Source organism: Pipistrellus hanaki (assembly GCF_964339955.1).
Source record: "Pipistrellus hanaki genome assembly, chromosome: 9".
Classification (NCBI taxonomy): domain Eukaryota; kingdom Metazoa; phylum Chordata; class Mammalia; order Chiroptera; family Vespertilionidae; genus Pipistrellus; species Pipistrellus hanaki.
In genome coordinates this window covers 66,060,236-66,077,835 of record NC_140511.1, presented here as the reverse complement: position 1 = coordinate 66,077,835, position 17,600 = coordinate 66,060,236, and the positions used below count along the sequence as shown (strand labels likewise).

The 17,600-nt window shown below is 39.7% G+C and overlaps 1 protein-coding gene and 2 pseudogenes across 7 annotated transcripts in view; 2 read left to right on the top strand and 1 right to left on the bottom strand.

Annotated features, from left to right (window-relative positions):
- Positions 1 to 17,454, bottom strand: part of FNBP4 (formin binding protein 4) — a 31,615-nt gene extending 14,161 nt beyond the window's left edge. For all 5 annotated transcript variants that reach the window (XR_014795961.1, XR_014795962.1, XR_014795963.1 and 2 more), the window contains exons 1-9: positions 17,107 to 17,454; positions 15,421 to 15,513; positions 11,383 to 11,519; positions 10,619 to 10,805; positions 9,075 to 9,222; positions 8,864 to 8,984; positions 6,055 to 6,390; positions 5,007 to 5,217; positions 1,670 to 1,794 (exon numbers count right to left, since the gene is read on the bottom strand). Coding sequence is in view for 1 of the 5 variants with exons in the window: in XM_084894820.1 (XP_084750946.1) it covers positions 1,670 to 1,794; positions 5,007 to 5,217; positions 6,055 to 6,390; positions 8,864 to 8,984; positions 9,075 to 9,222; positions 10,619 to 10,805; positions 11,383 to 11,519; positions 15,421 to 15,513; positions 17,107 to 17,410 (1,662 nt within the window). In the remaining 4 variants the exon portion in view is untranslated. The remainder of the gene's footprint in view (positions 1 to 1,669; positions 1,795 to 5,006; positions 5,218 to 6,054; positions 6,391 to 8,863; positions 8,985 to 9,074; positions 9,223 to 10,618; positions 10,806 to 11,382; positions 11,520 to 15,420; positions 15,514 to 17,106) is intronic.
- LOC311628097 (small ribosomal subunit protein eS24-like) overlaps positions 1 to 17,600 on the top strand; it is a 210,116-nt pseudogene that overhangs the window by 69,302 nt on the left and 123,214 nt on the right. The window lies entirely within an intron of this gene.
- LOC311627595 lies at positions 163 to 1,134 on the top strand (annotated as a pseudogene). Its single transcript has 2 exons — positions 163 to 218; positions 417 to 1,134. The product of its transcript is annotated as an uncharacterized misc_RNA (transcript).

Genomic DNA, 17,600 nt, shown 5'->3' with positions numbered 1-17,600 from the left:
ATAAAGAAGCCATCATGAGTGCTAATGTTGTTAAGGGTGTGGAAGAAATAATGATCACAGACAATTGAAGAGGTAGAAAAACTGTTGTTGATTTGGATAAAGGAAAAGCAGTTAACCAGTGACAAGCCATTTTGGAGGCAGTGATATATGAGCCAGTTAAAGATGCTGCATGATGACCTGAAAGACATCCCTGGACCAAATACTAAAAGTGATTTAAGGTGAGTAGGTAGGGGCATCGATACATTTAAGAAAATAAATGTTTGTTTATAGATTAAACAGTACATCAGATATGTACTATATATAAGAAAGGTTAAAACAGGGAGTCATTTGGGGGTTTGGAACAGATTAACTCAATGACCCCACAGAGCCATGCCAGTCAGGCTCAATTTATATTATATCTAATGGGAAAAAAATGATTTGGTTTTCCAACAAATTGCTTCCCGAGATGCCTTCCAGGATGGATTTAAGCTCAAGAACCGAGTTCCCTTCTCGCCAAGCGCCGCCAACATCTCCTTTGGGTCTCATGTGGGGAAGCTGGTTGCGATCGTAGATGTAATCGATCAGAACTGGGCTTTGGTTGATGGACCTTGCACTCAAGTAAGGAGACAGGCTATGCCTTTCAAATGCATGCAGCTCACTAACTTCATCCTAAAGTTCCCACACAGTGCCCGCCAGAAGTATGTCCGACAAGCCTGGGAGAAGGCAGATATCAATACAAAGTGGGCATCGGAGCCAGAGAAAAGAAAGCCAAGATGACAGATTTCGATCGTTACAAAGTAATGAAGGCAAAGAAAATGAGGAACTGAATAATCAAGCTTGAAGTTAAGAAGCTTCAAAAGGCAGCTCTCCTAAAAACTTCTCCCAAAAAAGCACCTGCTGCTGCTAAAGGTGCAGCTGCAGCTGCTGCAAAAGTTCCAGCAAAAAAGGTGACCGCTGCAGGAAAGAAGGCTCCAGCCCAGAAGGTTCCCGCTCAGAAACTCGCTGGCTAGAAGGCAGCGCCTCCAAAAGCTCAAAAGGGTCCGAAAGCCCCAGGCCAGAAAGCACCTGCTGTTCCCAAGGCATCTGGCAAGAAAGCATGAGAACACAAGGGGCTACTATAAATGTATAACAAAGGTTCATTTTAGCAAAAACAAAACAAAACAAAACAAAACACCGAGGTTTAACTGTATTTGATAAGCTATTGCTTTCTAAAGGAGGCTTCTTGTAAGAAAGTAATTAAGAATTTATTAGATGCCGAAACCAGTTTGGCTCAGCGGTAGAGCGGTAGAGCGTTAGTCTGCGGACTGAAAGGTCCCAGGTTCGATTCCGGTTAGGGGCATGTACATTGGTTGCGGGCACATCCCAGGTAGGGGGTGTGCAAGAGGCAGCTGGTTGGTGTTTCTCTCTCATCGACGTTTCTAGCTCTCTATCTCTCTCCCTTCCTCTCTGTAAAAAAATCAATAAAAAAATATATATATATAAAAAAGAATTTATTAGATAATTTATCTATATAAAGCCAGTCTTATAATTCCTTATTTCAGTCTTAAATATGACCTTTTCACCTGAGTAGATGATTTAGATTAGGAGATAAAGGTTACTTTTACTACTTGCTAATAGAAAGTAATTTAATGGTTAGCCAATTTACCATAAAAATATTTGTCAAGTTACATTAAGAAATATATATACATACTTTTAAGTCCTGTTCTTCTTCTACTTTAGGTGCTGTTTGTACTTTATTTTTCTCTGAAGATTCGTCTACTTCCATTTCTTTGTCTGAATTCTCATCTATTTTTTCTGAATTTTCAGCACCAATTGCTACAAAAAGCAACAACAAAAAAAGACATAAAATTAATTCAAAAGGACAATAGTGGTAGAGCCCCATAAACATTTTCTTATCCCTGTAGAAGAGAGATCTGAAAAAGGTTACAAATTCTCTCTTGCTCGTGTTTCTTATTTGTCAAAGCCCTAATGCCTTGGCCAGTTTGGCTCCGTGCCTGAAGTGTCAGCCACGCACCGAAAGGTGTGGGTTTGATTTTGGGTCAAGGACACATACCTGGGTTGTAGGTCCAATCCCCAGCTCCAGCTGGGGCGAGTGAGGGAGGCAACCAATTGATGTGTCTTTCCTACATCAATGTTTCATTCTCTCCCCCCCCTTCCACTCTCTCTAAAAAAAAAAAATCACTAAGAAAAATATCTTTGGGTGAGGATTACAACAAAAAAAGCCCTAATAACTTATAAGCCTATTATCTTGATAAAACAAAAAAACTTTATCCCTTCTAACCACCTTAAAATGGGCCTATGAATCAAATTTAAGACATTACTCTGTAGTTTCCTTCTCCTTTATTAATCTTTTCTAATCTTCTCTTCCAGAATACCACAAATTCACTTATTTACAAAAGCTATCAAACTCAGAATACCTGAGGGCTCTTTATCAAGTGAGCTTTGAAAAAAAGACTGTATTTTATTTAAAAAAAAAAAAAAAAGTTTTATTGACTTTAGAGAAGGGAAACATCAATGACTCTTTGATTGGCTGCCTCCTGCACGCCCCCTACTGGAGGATGAAGCCTATAACCTGGGCATGTGCCCTGATGGGGAATGAAACTATGACTTCCTGGTTAATAACTAGTGAGCTGCACCCATTGGCCAAAAAGTTTTCAAAATCAGAGCAGCATTGTAAACTACCTAATAACTTCCTTTCTGATCTGGCTAAGACCTGTAAATAATCTGTATTGGACCAATCTACTCTTCTGGTTGGTGCTGATTATGTTAGTAATGGGAATCTTCAAAAGAACAGGTTTACCACCAACTTGTTGTAAAGAATAAGAACTCTAGTCCTGGCCAGGTACATCAGTTGGTTAGAGCATCATCCCAATACACCAAGATTGCGGGTTCAATCCTGGTCAGGGCACATACAAGGAGCAACTAATGAATGCATAAATAAATGGGTCAACAAATCAATGTTTCTCTCTCTAAAATAAATTTTAAAAAAAATTAGCCCTGGCCAGTATGGTTCAATTGGTTGGAGTGTCACCTATACATCAAAAGATAGCTGGTTCGATTCCCAGTCAGGGTACAAAGGTTGCAGGTTAGATCCCAGGTGGGGTGTGTATGGGAGGCAACGTCAATGTTTTTCTCTCACTCCCTCTCTCCCTCCCTTGATCTCTAAATATCAATAAAAAACATATCCTTAGGAGAGGATTAAAAAATAATAACAGATATGAACTCTTTGTTAGGCTTGCTTCAAAACACCTGCTTAACAACTTATCCCCATATAAAATGTAGTTCTTTCAGTCATGAAAACCACTTTTTAAAATAATCAAATTTGAGCCTGGCTCAAATTGTGAACTGGGAGGGTCAGGGCTTGATCCCCGCTGTGGGCACGCGGGAGGTAGATCAATGACTGATACTCTCTCATCACTGATGTTTCTCTCCCTTTTAATACAAACTTTTAAAAATTGTCCATTAACGGGGGAAGAGTTAAACGTAAATGAAGACATCAAGCTCGGCCCATGTGGCTCAGTGGTTGAGCACTGACTTCCAAACCAGATCATAGTTCAATGGGGGCACATGTCTGGGTTGCAGTCTCATGCAGCAGGCAGCCTATCAATGATTCTCTCATATCACTGATGTTTTTCTCTCTCTCTTCCTCTCTGAAATCAATAAAAGTATATATTAAAAAAAAAAACCCAGACAGACATCCATACCACTTTGTGGTTAAAAACCATTATTTTCAAGCCATGTTTTAAGTGAAAAATTATGTTGCCTAACTATCTGTAGGGCTAATCTCATCTCATCCATATGGTAATATGTTCATGTATACATAATTTCAAATGTAAAAAAGGTCTAGAATATATATGTAGATAAAGGAATATGGAACGAGAATAGCGAAAAGATGAAAGGGATCTCTTTTAGAATTCTACTTCTTGTTCTTCTATATACAAAATTAGGGGCAAATGGGCATAAAAACATTAGCTCTGATAACAGATTGGAAAATGTAGCCGGATCTCTTCTGCATTACTGTGAATGAAGATAACTTGAGTCCTAATGACAGCATCAAACCTATCTATATAGCCAACCAGGCTGGGAAACTTGCTAGAAGTGGTCAAAGCTTTTCCTGCTTACCAACTGGGAACAGTGAACCAAGTAAGGAGAGCAGATGGTATTATACAGATCAAGAATTATTGTGTCCTTAGCTGGCTTTCTCAGTGGTTAGAGTAGGGGTGTCGAACTCAATCAGAGAAGGGGCCAAAATCTAAAATCCAGCCTAAATCGCGGGCCGAATGGTTTACTGAACAGTCATAAACTGACAATGTCATAAACTGACAGCGGAGTGCAGTGATGACAGCGCGGTGCTGGCCACATTGCAAGGCCTGGTGGGCTGGATTTGGCCCGCGGGCCTTGTGTTTGACACATGTGGGTTAGAGTGTTGGCCTAAAGACTGATGGGTTGCGGGTTAGAATCCAGTTAAGGGCACATACCTGGTTTCAGGCTCAATCCCCAGTTCTATTGGGGCGTGTGCTAGGGGGCAACCAATTGGTGTGGTCTCTCTCACATTGATGTTTCTCTCTCTGTGTCATCCCCTCCCTTCCACTCTCCCTAAATATAAATGGAAAAAATATCCTCGGATGAGGACTAACAACAACAACAACAAACAAAAAGAAATTAGTATGGCAAGAGAGTAAGAAAGGAGGGAAAGGATCCAATCTTGTTTTTCTGTTTCTGAGGGAGAAGTAACCTTCAGTCAATAGTGAATACCCAAATGAATGGACGCCATCCTTTCAGAATCTTAACTCTTCCATTAGTGGACAGGAAAAGGTTCAGAGAAGTGAAAGGAAGCTTCCTTCCCAGCATTTCTCTAAAAGGGTAAAGTGCTGTCCCCCTTTTTTGCAGAAGAGGGAACAAAACAAACAAACCAAAACAAAAAAACCCCAACAAAACAACAGTAACAAAAACAAAAACAAAAAAGGAAAATGAAGGAATTTCCTTTCACATCTTTCATCTCTAGTTTAATGTAAAGCACGAATTACCAGTTTCTCCATTTTCTGGAGTCTCCTGTCCAGTTTTGCTAGAACTCCGGCTGGTAGATTCTGGACTGGTAGCTCGAACAAACATCTTCCATTTCCCTTTTTTAGACATAAGTCTTCGCATTCCATCTTGAGATGCTGGCTGGCTGATATCAGAACATGGACTAGACCCTGACACACTACCATCTCCTTCCTCCAAGGCTCGCAACTCTGCCTACAAAGAACATGAAAATAAAGGTATAGTGTCATTAACTGTTAGTAGTGTTAAAATGTCTGCAAGTAGCCATGTGTTTTCCAAATTTAAATCCTTTGAGAACAGGAAGCATTTCTTAGCACATTTTTCCATGATAGCTGAACATTATGCTCCATATTCAACTGTTACTCAATAAATACTGACTCATGATTATAGGCAATAAATATGGATTTGAAGGAGATAGGTTCTAGAGATCCTTTGCAATACGTGTACACAATAGACAAAGCTTAACTTTGCTAATCTCTCTACATAATGTCAAGGAGATATTACTGTTATAACACGTTATGATTTTCCTTCACTCAAGGTGGCAGTAGATGAAACTTTTCAAAGAAAATCAGGGCAGAAAATAGGCAAAAGTCAACTTTTCAATCAGGAAAGTTTTCTTTGGACCATATAGTTTTAAAAGATGGTGATTTTTTTCCCTTTTAAAAAAAGCACATAAAACTATGGGTTCCTTATAATTCTGTTCTTACAAAGTCCATTTAACATGCAAACAAGATATGCCATGGCTGATAAGCAGATGTCAACTTGTACTTTGTTTGATTAAAAAAAAAAAAAAATTAATTAGGACAATGTCAGTCTTTACTGGTTGTCAGCTACCAAAAAAACAGTGTCAGGGACCAAAACAACTACAATTCCAATAATTCAGGTTTTTATTGCATAAGCTTAAACATATCTAGATGAAAAGATAAGAAAAACAAAATCCCAGTAAGTGTTCTGCAATTTATGCCCAATGACCCCAGAGTATGATAGTACTGAGGGAAGAAAATACACCTTAGCTAAAATTTCAAAACTTACTTTTTTCCTTTCCAAAACGAGCTCTAGTTCAAGGGTATCTTGTTCCTCCTCCTCACTTTCTCCAGATTGAACAACACTGCAAAGATCCTCCTGAGAAGGGTCTTCCATATTGTCCAATACAGTTTCCTGGGGCTTTACTATTGTTGCTGTTTCTTCTGTTGTACTTGTTTCTTTCACTTCTGAAACTGGATCTACTTCTTTACAAATTACTTTTCTTCTCCATCTCTCTTCTTCCTCTTTTATTACCTCAGGCAATAGCGGAGCAAGCAGTGCTGCTGCCACCCCTTTTTTCTCTTCCTCACTATTTGAGAGAGCTTGAATTCCTTCATTTACTTCCTGTAAAGAATAAAATAATCTCACTTTTCAAACAAATCTGACCTGAATAATATAATTGTTCATGTAAAAAAATGACTGCATTTTCCAGTCACTGAATGTTATTGAAAACCAACTTCCAACAGATGAGTATGCCTGTACCATTTCCCTTACATGTGCATAATGGAAACATGGCTATTGAGAAAGGCAGTCTGAACTAGAACCTAGTTGTGGGCAGATCTCAAAACACATCCTCCCCCCATTCTTCCTATGTCAAAAGACAAACTAATAAGCAGCACAACTAGACTTAAGGAAGGTCAAAGCTTTGTCAGCTCAACACATGACTGTATAATTATTCCCCTTTCTCTTCTGTATGATGAGATAACCTCACATTTTTCCTATAAAGGTGCTTTAAAGGGAAGCAAAACATTTCTAACACGAAACGTGTCTATTTAAAGTATCCATTTCCTCCACTGGGATATTCACTTTATCTCCCTTCTGGAGTTGTAAAGATTAAATTATTCCAAAAGTAACTTTTGGACAACCCCCTACTCTATCATTTAAAAATTCAAGACAAATTAAACTTCAATTCACACACTGCAAAACACAAAGTACTTTTCTTATAGATGAGGCTATAAAAATGCTCATTTCACTAAAAGTTTTAATTAAGGTAACTCATTTTTTAAAAATCTTCACAACTATTTTTTTAAAATCAGAGATTGAAGATGGCTGCTGACAGAAAGGTAGGCTGTAAGATAGTGTGTGAGTGAGAGAATAAAAGGAGAGTGTGGCCGAAACCGGTTTGGCTCAGTGGTAGTAGATGGTCTGTGGACTGAAAGGTCCTGGGTTCGATTCCGGTCAGGGGCATGTACATTGGTTGCGGGCACTTCCCCGGTAGGGGGTGTGCAAGAGGCAGCTGGTCGATGTTTCTCTCTCATTGACATTTCTAGCTCTCTATCTCTCTCCCTTCCTCTCTGTAAGATATCAATAAAATTTATTAAAAAAAAAATAAAAATAAATAAAAAGAGTGTGTGTGGACATACGGGAGTGTCTATTTGTGAGTGAGGGACAGCTATAATCCAAGGGACTGTTGGGGACTGTGGACCGGGCTCCCCTGTCCAGGCAGCCTCCACTGCTGCTGAAATCTCTTTTGGAGTGACCGGCTCTGCCGCAAAGACCGCGCCATCTTCCATGGGAGAGTGGCTGTGGTCAGAAGCCTAGCTGTACTTTCAATCCAGGACCCTACAACCACTACACCCAGGGTTGAGCTGTAAACCCACAAACACCAGGTCTCAAGCAGTGTGAATTTATATCCCAGATGAGCTCTGCACCTTCTCATGGTAAGGTCATATTTCGCCCAGAGAAACGTGAGGTGTGCGATCCAGGATGAAGGGAGAAATGCGTGCAGTGGGATATAGAGGTTCAGAGGAAGTCTGCGCCTCACAAAATCCTCAGACGTTGGGGCCAGTGCAGTCTGCAAATGTGGAAGGGGCACAGGGCTGCTGACAGAAGGGAATTCTAGAAATCAACCCACAGCTGGGCAAAAAAAAGGCAGCCTGAAGCTTTACCAGTAAACCGGCTGCACTGTGCCAGGGCAAAAAGACGTGCACAGAGACATGAGCAGAGTTGCACACAGTGCTGGGGTGAAAAAGCTGCAAGGTCACACACTTACTCTGGCTCATTAGGTCACTGAAAAGTTTGGAAGACAAATTCAACAATATGTGTAAGAACCAAGAGGAAATGAAGAAGAACCAAGAAGAAATGAAAAATGACATCATTGCAATAAAAAACTCAATAGAAAGCATCAACAGTAGACTAGAAGAAGCAGAGGACCGCATCAGTGAGCTAGAAGACAAGGTAGGAAAAAATACCCAAGCAGAGCAGCATCTAGGAAAAAAGCTTAAAGAAACAAAAGGAGAACCTAAACAAAACAACAGCTGCATAATAGAGGTGCCAGAAGAAGAGGAAATTGAGCAAGGAATAGAAAACCTATTTGAAGAATAGAGGTCCCAAATTGCCCTCTTGCAATTTTGGACCCCTCAGGGAATGTTGGAGCTGGTTTCGGCCTGATCCCTCAGTAGGCCAGGCTGAGAGACCACACTGGTACATGAATTTGTGCCCTGAGCCCCTAGTGTATGTATATATGTGCGAATATATATATATATATATATATATATATATATATATATATATATATATATATATATATATATATTCTATACCTGTGCCACAGTAACATTCAATTTCTTTAGATTTGACCCGGCCAGCATGGCTCAGTGGTTGAGTATCCACCTTGGAACCAAGAGGCCACTGGTTCCATTTCCAGTCAGGGCACATGGCCATGTAGCAAGCTCGATCTCCAGTAGGGGGCATTCAATGGATGATGCCCTTCTCTCACCAATGTTTCTCTCTATCCCTCTCCCTTCCTCTCTCTCAAAGAAATAAAAAATTCTTTAGATTTGAAAATATGTAAATGAGGTTAAGTTGTAACACTGACCTTTTTAACTTCTCGCTTGGCTATGACTGGTCCACTTTTACTATTGGAAACAGAAATATTTTTCTCCTTATTATACATGTCTGTATTCACCACAAAACTAGTTTCAGCACCTGTTACCGAACTTAAAAAAAAAGAAAAATGAAAAATATTATCATTAAAAGATAAAGACTTAAATGTCCTTCTCGGTAATTTCTTTTTCAAGGTTTCCTACCTGGGTTGGTAATGTTGTAATCCTTGTACCTGGGTGGCAAGATACTGGGGTAATTCCCATGTCACTTCATTTGTTTGTGTATTCCAATAATAATAGCATCCTGTGTTCTCATCCCAGACTTCTTGCCAATCTCCCATCTCAATCTCAACTACAAGAAAACAAATTTTAAGAAGCACAAATTATTCCACAATTTGAATTTATAATCCAAGTCATCTCTAAAGCCATAACAATTTAACACAGGATTTCTCAATCTTAGCACTGGGGCAGGATAGTTCTCTGTTGGTGGATATGTGTGTGTGTGTGTGTGTGTGTGTGTGTGTGTGTGTGTGGGGGGGGGGGGGGAAGAGGGACACTCCTAGGTAGTGTTTAGCAGCACCCTGACTTCTACCCACCAGACGTAGTAACACCTCCTATTGTGATAACCAAAACTGTCCCTAGACATTGTCAATGTCTCCCAGGAAGCAACTTCCCACACCCCATAATCTTGGCACGTATGTTTTTTATTTTTTTTAAAATATATTTTATTGATTTTTTACAGAGAGGAAGGGAGAGAGATAGAGAGCTAGAAACGTCAATGTGAGAAACATCGATCGGCTGCCTCTTGCACACCCCCTACCGGGGATGTGCCTGCAACCAATGTACATGCCCCTGACTGGAATGGAACCTGGGACCTTTCAGTCCACAGACCGACGCTCTACCACTCAGCCAAACCGGTTTCGGCCTGGCACATACGTTTTAAAAAAGCAGTTTGATAGTGCAAAAACGTATTTTGAACCCCAAAAGACTTTTTAAAATAATAGCTTCAATTATTCACTTGGTAAAATCTGCTACTTGTTAAAAGGGTAAACAATTGCCCTAGCTGGTTTGGCTCAATGGATAGAGTGGACTGAAGGATCCCAGGCTTGATTCCAGTCAAGGCACATGTTTCTATCTCTCTCACCCTCTCCCTTCCTCATTGAAATCAATAAAAATACATATTTTTTAAAAAGGGGGTAAGCAATTATTTTTCAAAAAAAAAAAAAAAAAGTATCTTAGTAATTCTCAGAGTTAACTATCCTATCCTACTTATTTTTCAAAATACTGCATTTAAAAGGCAGAATCCTACAGTCTGGGGCTAAAGCACATGGGGGTTCATCTTTGGGAATCTTACAGCTCAGAACACCTTTAAGGACTACACTTTAAGCTTCTTTAAAAATCAAACGATTGCTGTGCCTGCCCTAAGCCCTTCCTTGTTCCACTCTCCTTAGTTTTAATAAACATACTATCAAAAATAAAAATATATTAATAAAATCAAATCAGCCCTAGCCAGGTTGGCTCAGTGGGCAGAGCGTCAGCCTGCAAACTGAAGGATCCCAGGTTCAATTCTGGTCAAGGGCACGTGCCTGGGTTGCAGGCTTGATCCTCAATAGGGCGTGTGCAGAAGGCGGCCAATCAATGATTCTTTCTCATCATTGATGTCTCTCTCTTTCCCTGTCCCTTCCTCTTTGAAAAAATCAATAAAGATATATTAATAAATAAATAAAAATAAAAAGGGTCAAGCTTACCTCCTGCCAGTGAACACTGAGTGTCATACTGCCACCCTGATGCCTGGGTTGAGTCTGTTCCATTCGAAGTAGTGGAAGAAAGGGCAGATGCTGCTGATTCCTTTGGCTCTGGGCGAGGTGGAGTTGGAGGTGGAGCAGAAGCTCCTGTAGGAGCAGCAGGCTGAGGAGCTGTTATTGCATCAATCTCCTTTGGAAAGAAAATACATTCATCACATCAAAACCAGAAAATGACAATCACCTTAAAAAAAAAAATTCTACATGCTGTTCCTAGCTTCTCAAATAAAAATCCTCATATTCTAATTAAACAATTTCTCCAAACCTTTCTATTATCCGCTTTTCTTTTCTTTTTTTTTTACAACATTAACAAAAAGATAATATGAAGAGCCCTAGCCAGTTTGGCTCAATAGATAGAGTATCGGCCTGTGGACCAAAGGGTCTTGGGGCTGATTCTGGTCAAGGGTTTGATTCCTAGGTTGCAGGCTCCTCCTGGACCAGGCCCTGGTAGAGGCACTGCAAGAGGCAACCAATCGATGTGTTTCTCTCACATCAATGCTTCTCTCTCTCTTTTCCTCTTTCTTACATTCTAAAAAATCAATGGAAAAATATCCACAGGTGAGGTTTAAAAAAATAAAAAATAAGGGACTAAGGAAGACAGATAAAAGGGGAGAAGAGGGGGACACAGATTGACAAGTACGCTAACCAGTGAGATCTAAGTTACAAAGTGGTTCTAATAACTTAAAAACCCAAGCAAAAACACCACTAACCGCTAGGAAGTTGGCCAAAGTACTATCAATATCAGTTGACTGGTTTCCATTCGCTTCTTTAGACTGTGCTGGTTTTTCCAAAACATCATTCTCTTCATCATCACTATCAGCATATGCACCAAGCAAGCACAAACCTCCTAGAAACAAAGAGGTAAAGAACTTTAGTAATAACAATGCTAATATGTCCCAGGTAGCATCCAAGGAAAAATAAAACATGGTTCTTTAAACACTTTACATTTAGTTTACTTACAGGTTAGAACAAACCTAATTAAAATAAACCATCAATGAACTACCTGAGAGGTAGAAGTTACATTATGCATTTAGAGCTAAGAAAATCAATCTGCATAGCTACTTGACACCCTACTCAAAATATATGCTCAATTATTCAATTTTATACTCTGTCAAAACAGCATACAGTAGATCCTGATTTTTATGTATCCATCTCAAACAAGTAAACCAATTAGGATTTAGTAGATGAAACAGAAATTTTCAAAACTAAAAACAAAATTCTGTTCCAATTATTTTTTCAAACAAAACAGAATTCAAAATGCTAGACCCAAAACAAACAAACAAATAACACTAGCACCAATTATCAATGTCTTCCTCAAACTCAAGTCCAGATATGGCCCCTGAAATGCTGCTATGCTATATCCTTTGTATCACCTGTGACTACGTTAATGTCACAAATTAAGTGAGCACATATAGGGGTGGGCAAAAGTAGGTAAGAACTCTGTGCGAAAGTGAGCTTGAGTATAATAACCAGACTACAGAATGCGTAAATAATTAAGGCTGGTAATTTGTGCACTTGTGAGATTTCTTTGTCATAATTATTTTATAAATAAACTCATGGGTTCAGATAAAAGTAAACACAATTGTTTCACTTATCATACAAGAAGAGTTCATATTCAATGCTTTAGTCACACAAATCTTGTTTTAGTACATAGGTAAATTCTTACACAAAACATTAATTTCCAAAATACTACTATAAACTGCTTAGAATAATGTGAAGGAGACATTTGACAGTGCCACCAAATATTTCATTTTTCATGGTTTTGGGGCACGCCAGTTAATTTTCTGAATTTTCTGAACAAGAGTATGTAATAGCTTTGTAAGGGTACAGCTACAAAAGTAGACACTTCTGTATGGACAAATTCTGCCCTTTAGCATTCAGAGCTGATGGTTTTTTGAAGGAAGGAGGAAGATGGAAAATTTTTACATAATAACACTTCTTAGTTTAGAAACAATCATAGATCTAATCACCCAGGTCACTGTCTAAATGCTACATATACTCTTTGGTAAAAGGTTCCAAACCAGGTGAGTTGTGTGGAATTTTAATTATGAAATTCCCCAAGCTTGGAATGAATGTGTCTCATAGGCAATAGGTTTCACCAAGGCTCCACTATATTTATTCCTTTTTTCTTCACCTAAGAACATTCCATAGCATATACATCAAATCTCTTCTAAGCTCCTAATAATGTAATTACTATTAAATAGTCAAGCAAATGAAAATTATTAAACTTGATATTTTGGGGGAAGAGGCATACTTAATATTGTTAGATACACCATACATTAAATGATTCAATATATTTTAAGAACAATCTGGTAACATGTACCAAAAGCTACTACTTTTAATTATTCTCATCTTTGAGGATATAACTCCAAGGAAGAATTAAAAAAACTTTTTGCAAAGTTTTCTAAAAGCTGTGAACAACTCAGATAGAGGACTAGCAAATCAAACTACAGCACAGTACCAGATGCAATACTATTTTATGATTAATCAGATCATTACACTATTATATGGAACAGTGCTAAGGGGACAAAAAATATTAACAGAATAAAAACAAGATAAAACCAAATAATGAAATGTATGTAAATTCAATTACATTTCTGAAAATTTAAACCATACATTGATAAGAACAGGAATAAATTTAGAACACTGAAAAAATGTTCACAATATTCTGCAAAATTATTAGTCTTAGAAAATTAAGTCACAAGACCATGTCCTAGACTACGACTGAGATGTTGTTGCTACTTGAAACTAGAGGAAGCAAGGCTATTCTTTGGAGCCATAGTCCTTAGCATTTTTTTGAGAAGGATAATGTGCTTACCTTGAATGTATGGTGTCACACTATACAAATCAACTAACTAAAATAAATCAGGTAGTAATTTCTTAGATTATATTTTTTATTTTCCTGATAAGTTTCCAACAGTAACTGTGCATTATACTTTTAGTAACTTTATTATAATTTTCTCATCACATTGTTGAACAGTTGTTTTTAACCCTTTTAGTCACAGAAACTATTAATAATCAAGATGATAAAAGTTATAGACCTCCTTCGAGGAACACACATTTGAGTGTGCAATTTCAGGGAGTCCAGAGACCTGACACTCATTTTGTGGTGGTTGCTATTCCTCACCCAAGGATATTTTACCCATTGCTTTTTCAGAAGGGGAGGAGGGGAAAGAGAAACACTGGTATGAGAGAGACACCTTGACTGGCTGCCTCTGCATGACCCCAGACAGGGATGCCGGGAATGAGCCTGCAACGGAGGTATGTGCCCTTGTCCAGCACTCTTCAATCCTGGGGTGTGGACACCTATCCACTGTGCCAAACACACTAGGGGCCTTTCTTTCTTTTTTTTTTTTGGCTTGATTAGGCTTTTAGTAAAGACTTTGAAACAATTTCCATTGAATTCTGGTGCCACCTCATATGAGGAAGAGATCAAAGACACATTTGTGGCTTAAACCATATGTTATTATTTTGTTTGTTTTAAAATAAAATGGAATGAGTAATTTCTTCAATGTGGAATTCTGAAAGCACCACAGGGCACAGCTCAATAAAGCTGCTTTGAGTTTTCCTGAGGTTTACACACTTAGGGGTATATTACACGCATAAATCTAAGGCGCCTGGATGAGAGTGTGCCCTGCAGTCTCGCCATCAATGTTCATGTTTGCCTAGTTCCAGTCTATTATACGAGACGCTCTTGGTAGTTCCTTTGTTTTTTGTTGGACAAACTTTTTCCCATAATTTAAACTAACTGCTATGTTAAGAACTTTAAGAACCGAATAAGCTGATATATTATTACCTTGTAGGATGATGTTGGGACAAAATGAAAACATTTCTGTTCATAAGGCATATAAAGGCCTGAAGTGCTGACATAGCAATCAAGGAAATTTCTCCTAGTAGAAACACTGAAATTCTCTCTTACATGATTCTTAAACTTAAATGAATATATGTACTTTACAAATACAAAATAGTATTTTCTAGTTTGGAAATTTCTCTCCGAACCAAGTTTTAGCTTTTCTAACCCACATAGGGTTTTCTTCTTTTTTTAAAGTAACAAATGGCAGGATGAGGGAACAAGCATCTATTACGGTATTTCAGGATTTCAAGTATCATATAGTACAAAAATTATACCACACTTAAAGGATAAAATTACCAATCATAGAATATTTAGTATAAAAACCTTTAATCTTTTGATCTACTTATATAAAACTAACATTTTTTTTATTTCCATGTCCAAACTGCGTATCAATTTTTCAATGTAACCATCAAAATAACACAGAGCTTAAGATCCATTTTACTGGTGAATGAATGAGGTCCTGATTTCTCAGAATGAATGCTGAAGTGAAGATTTGAACTCAAATTTGTCTACAAAACCACCGCTGCAAATATTCCTTAATTCAATTTCAGCTCCACAAACATTTGGTAGGTACTAATCAAAGCAATGTGTTAGAAAATAGAAACTGAGGGTGTTCGCTAAGCCAGAAAACTCATTACAAAATGGCAGCAGAAGAAAAAGTAGTATATTTTGGGTACAGATTAAACAGCAACAAATTTTACATTGGCTGAAGTGTTCATATACTAAAAATTATCACAAATATATTTAAAATTCCCATTTTCTTGGGGGGGGGAGAAATATAAATTAGCCAACACTAAAGCTGTCAACAAAACACTCTCTAAACAAACCCAATCTGATCTTTAGGAAATATATGATAGAAAAGATGTAAAACAAACAAACAAACAAACAACTATACCTGTTGCTTTAACGGCTGTGAGTCTGGTGGTCATGACTGGTTTTGGAGGATTCTGAACAACTCTGGGAACCTCCACCACCGCTTCCTGTTCATCTGGATTTGGAAAACGAACAAAACTATAGTCACACACGATGGACCAGAAAAAACACTACAGGTGACAAAACCAATTTTTGATTTGACCTTTCAAGTCCAGATTTCATCTTTAATTTGGGAGGTAATAAACACAGCTAGAACCTTCTTGTCTCCCGACCTCAACATTAAGAGTTTGAACATTATAAAAAAAAGGAAAAAAATCTGAACATTATGAATAAAAATTACACCTGAAATAATTAAACTTTCTCTCTCAATGTTCTCTCAGCTACTACAAAAGCCTTTACAACAAGCACAGCCATGGCGTTTACTTTCACACGAGCTACTACCTAGCGTGTGTTTTTTTTAAACATCTGAAACGATCGCAACTTCTCCGGAGTCAGTCTGATCCCTGGATTAGAATTACCGAATTACTTTTTTAAAAATAAAAACAAACACATTTTTTTAAAAATTACAGATTGCATTCCATATTATTTTGTGGTAGTTTCAGGTGTACAGCGTAGTGGTCAGACAAGTACCAGTGCCCGGAGAAACACAAATATTTGGGATACCCAACTAAGGCGACCAGATTTTAACATTGGTAAAGCGGGACACCATTGACGGAGGGGGGGGGGTTTGAGGGGGTTGTGTGTTCTTGATTAAAAATTTGGTCTATATGGAGCAACAAAAATTTTCATAAAATGAAAAAATAGTATTATAATATATTTTTTTAAAAAATTTCAAAATAAGAACAATTTATAAATATAATAAATTAAAAATATGTATAGTACTATTTTATTCTTTGGCCTATTTCTCATTTGAGTGAATCCTAACAACTGATCAACAATGCAAACTTTGATAAGCAGTTCTCGGTAATCAGTTCTCAACAATTATTTGTTATTATTAAAGCTTAACGTTATAAAATTAACAAAAATAATATAAAACTCATATCCTGGCTTAATAGCCACATGGTCGCCGAAAACCGTATATTCCCTACCCGGTCTCCCGCCGTTCCCTAGCTTGTCGTGCATTCTTTCCAAAAACCGGGACTTTTTTAAAAACGACGCGGGACAGATTGTTAAGAATCGGGACTGTCCCGCCAAAAGCGGGACGTCTGGTCACCTTACCAAAGCCTCACTTTCAGAAATTTTTGAGTGGGGAATGCCTGCCAATGTGGGGGTTACCGAAGCTTGGGCGGACATAATAAAAAGGGCTTGCTCACTTGTAAAGAGTCTCGGGTTCAACAAAAACGAAGGGAGCAGCAGACGACGTGCGGAAAAGGCCAGGTTCCCGGGCACCCAGCCTCGGACGCGGAAACGCATCCTCCGCCATCCGCCCCGCCCGCTAAGCGATCCATGCACAGGGCGGACGTTGACGGGGCGCAGGGCGCCGCGCCGCCCTCTGCGGCAGCGATGGCGCCTCTGGGATCCCCCGCGCGCCGCCCTGCGGCCCTTCGGTCGTCCTGGGGCCCACAGCCGTGCTCCCCGCAGGCCCCACGCGCAGGCCGCGGACGCGGACGCCGCCCTCCCGGTTTATTTCCGAGGGACTAGGCCGCAAGCCCCGAGCTCGAGTTTCGGATGCCCCACCTAGGGGCCGGGGCCCCTCGCGCGCCCTCACCTTCTGAAGGCGACTCTTCCGGGGCCGCCGCGGCGGCAGTCACCGCGGTCGTTGTGGTCGTCGGCGCCGCCGGGGCTGGCTGGCTAGGCGTCGCCGCCGTCGAGTCCGGCTCGATGTCGGGTTCGGGTTCCGGGTCCCGGCCCGGAGTGCTGCTCCGGGGACCCGGCGGAGAGAGCTGCAGGATAGGCCTTCGGCCGGGTACCACCCGGGACTTCTTCCCCATCGCGAGCCCGAGCGCGAGCTGCGAGCGTCTGGAAGCCGAGAAGGGCGGTGCTCGGCGCGGCGCTGCGTAATCAATATTCATGGTTCCGCTCCTAACGGCGGAGCGCGCGTTGCGCAGGCGCCTTGAGCCCGGTACATTCTTCTGGCTCCTCCCCTCCAGGGGAGAGGGCGGGCTTTACTCACAGAGCTAAGCTATTGGTCATTTTGGCCTATTGAAGGGCCCTATGGCCAATGGAAAAAGGGAAAACGACTGCCCGTCAAGCCAATTGTAC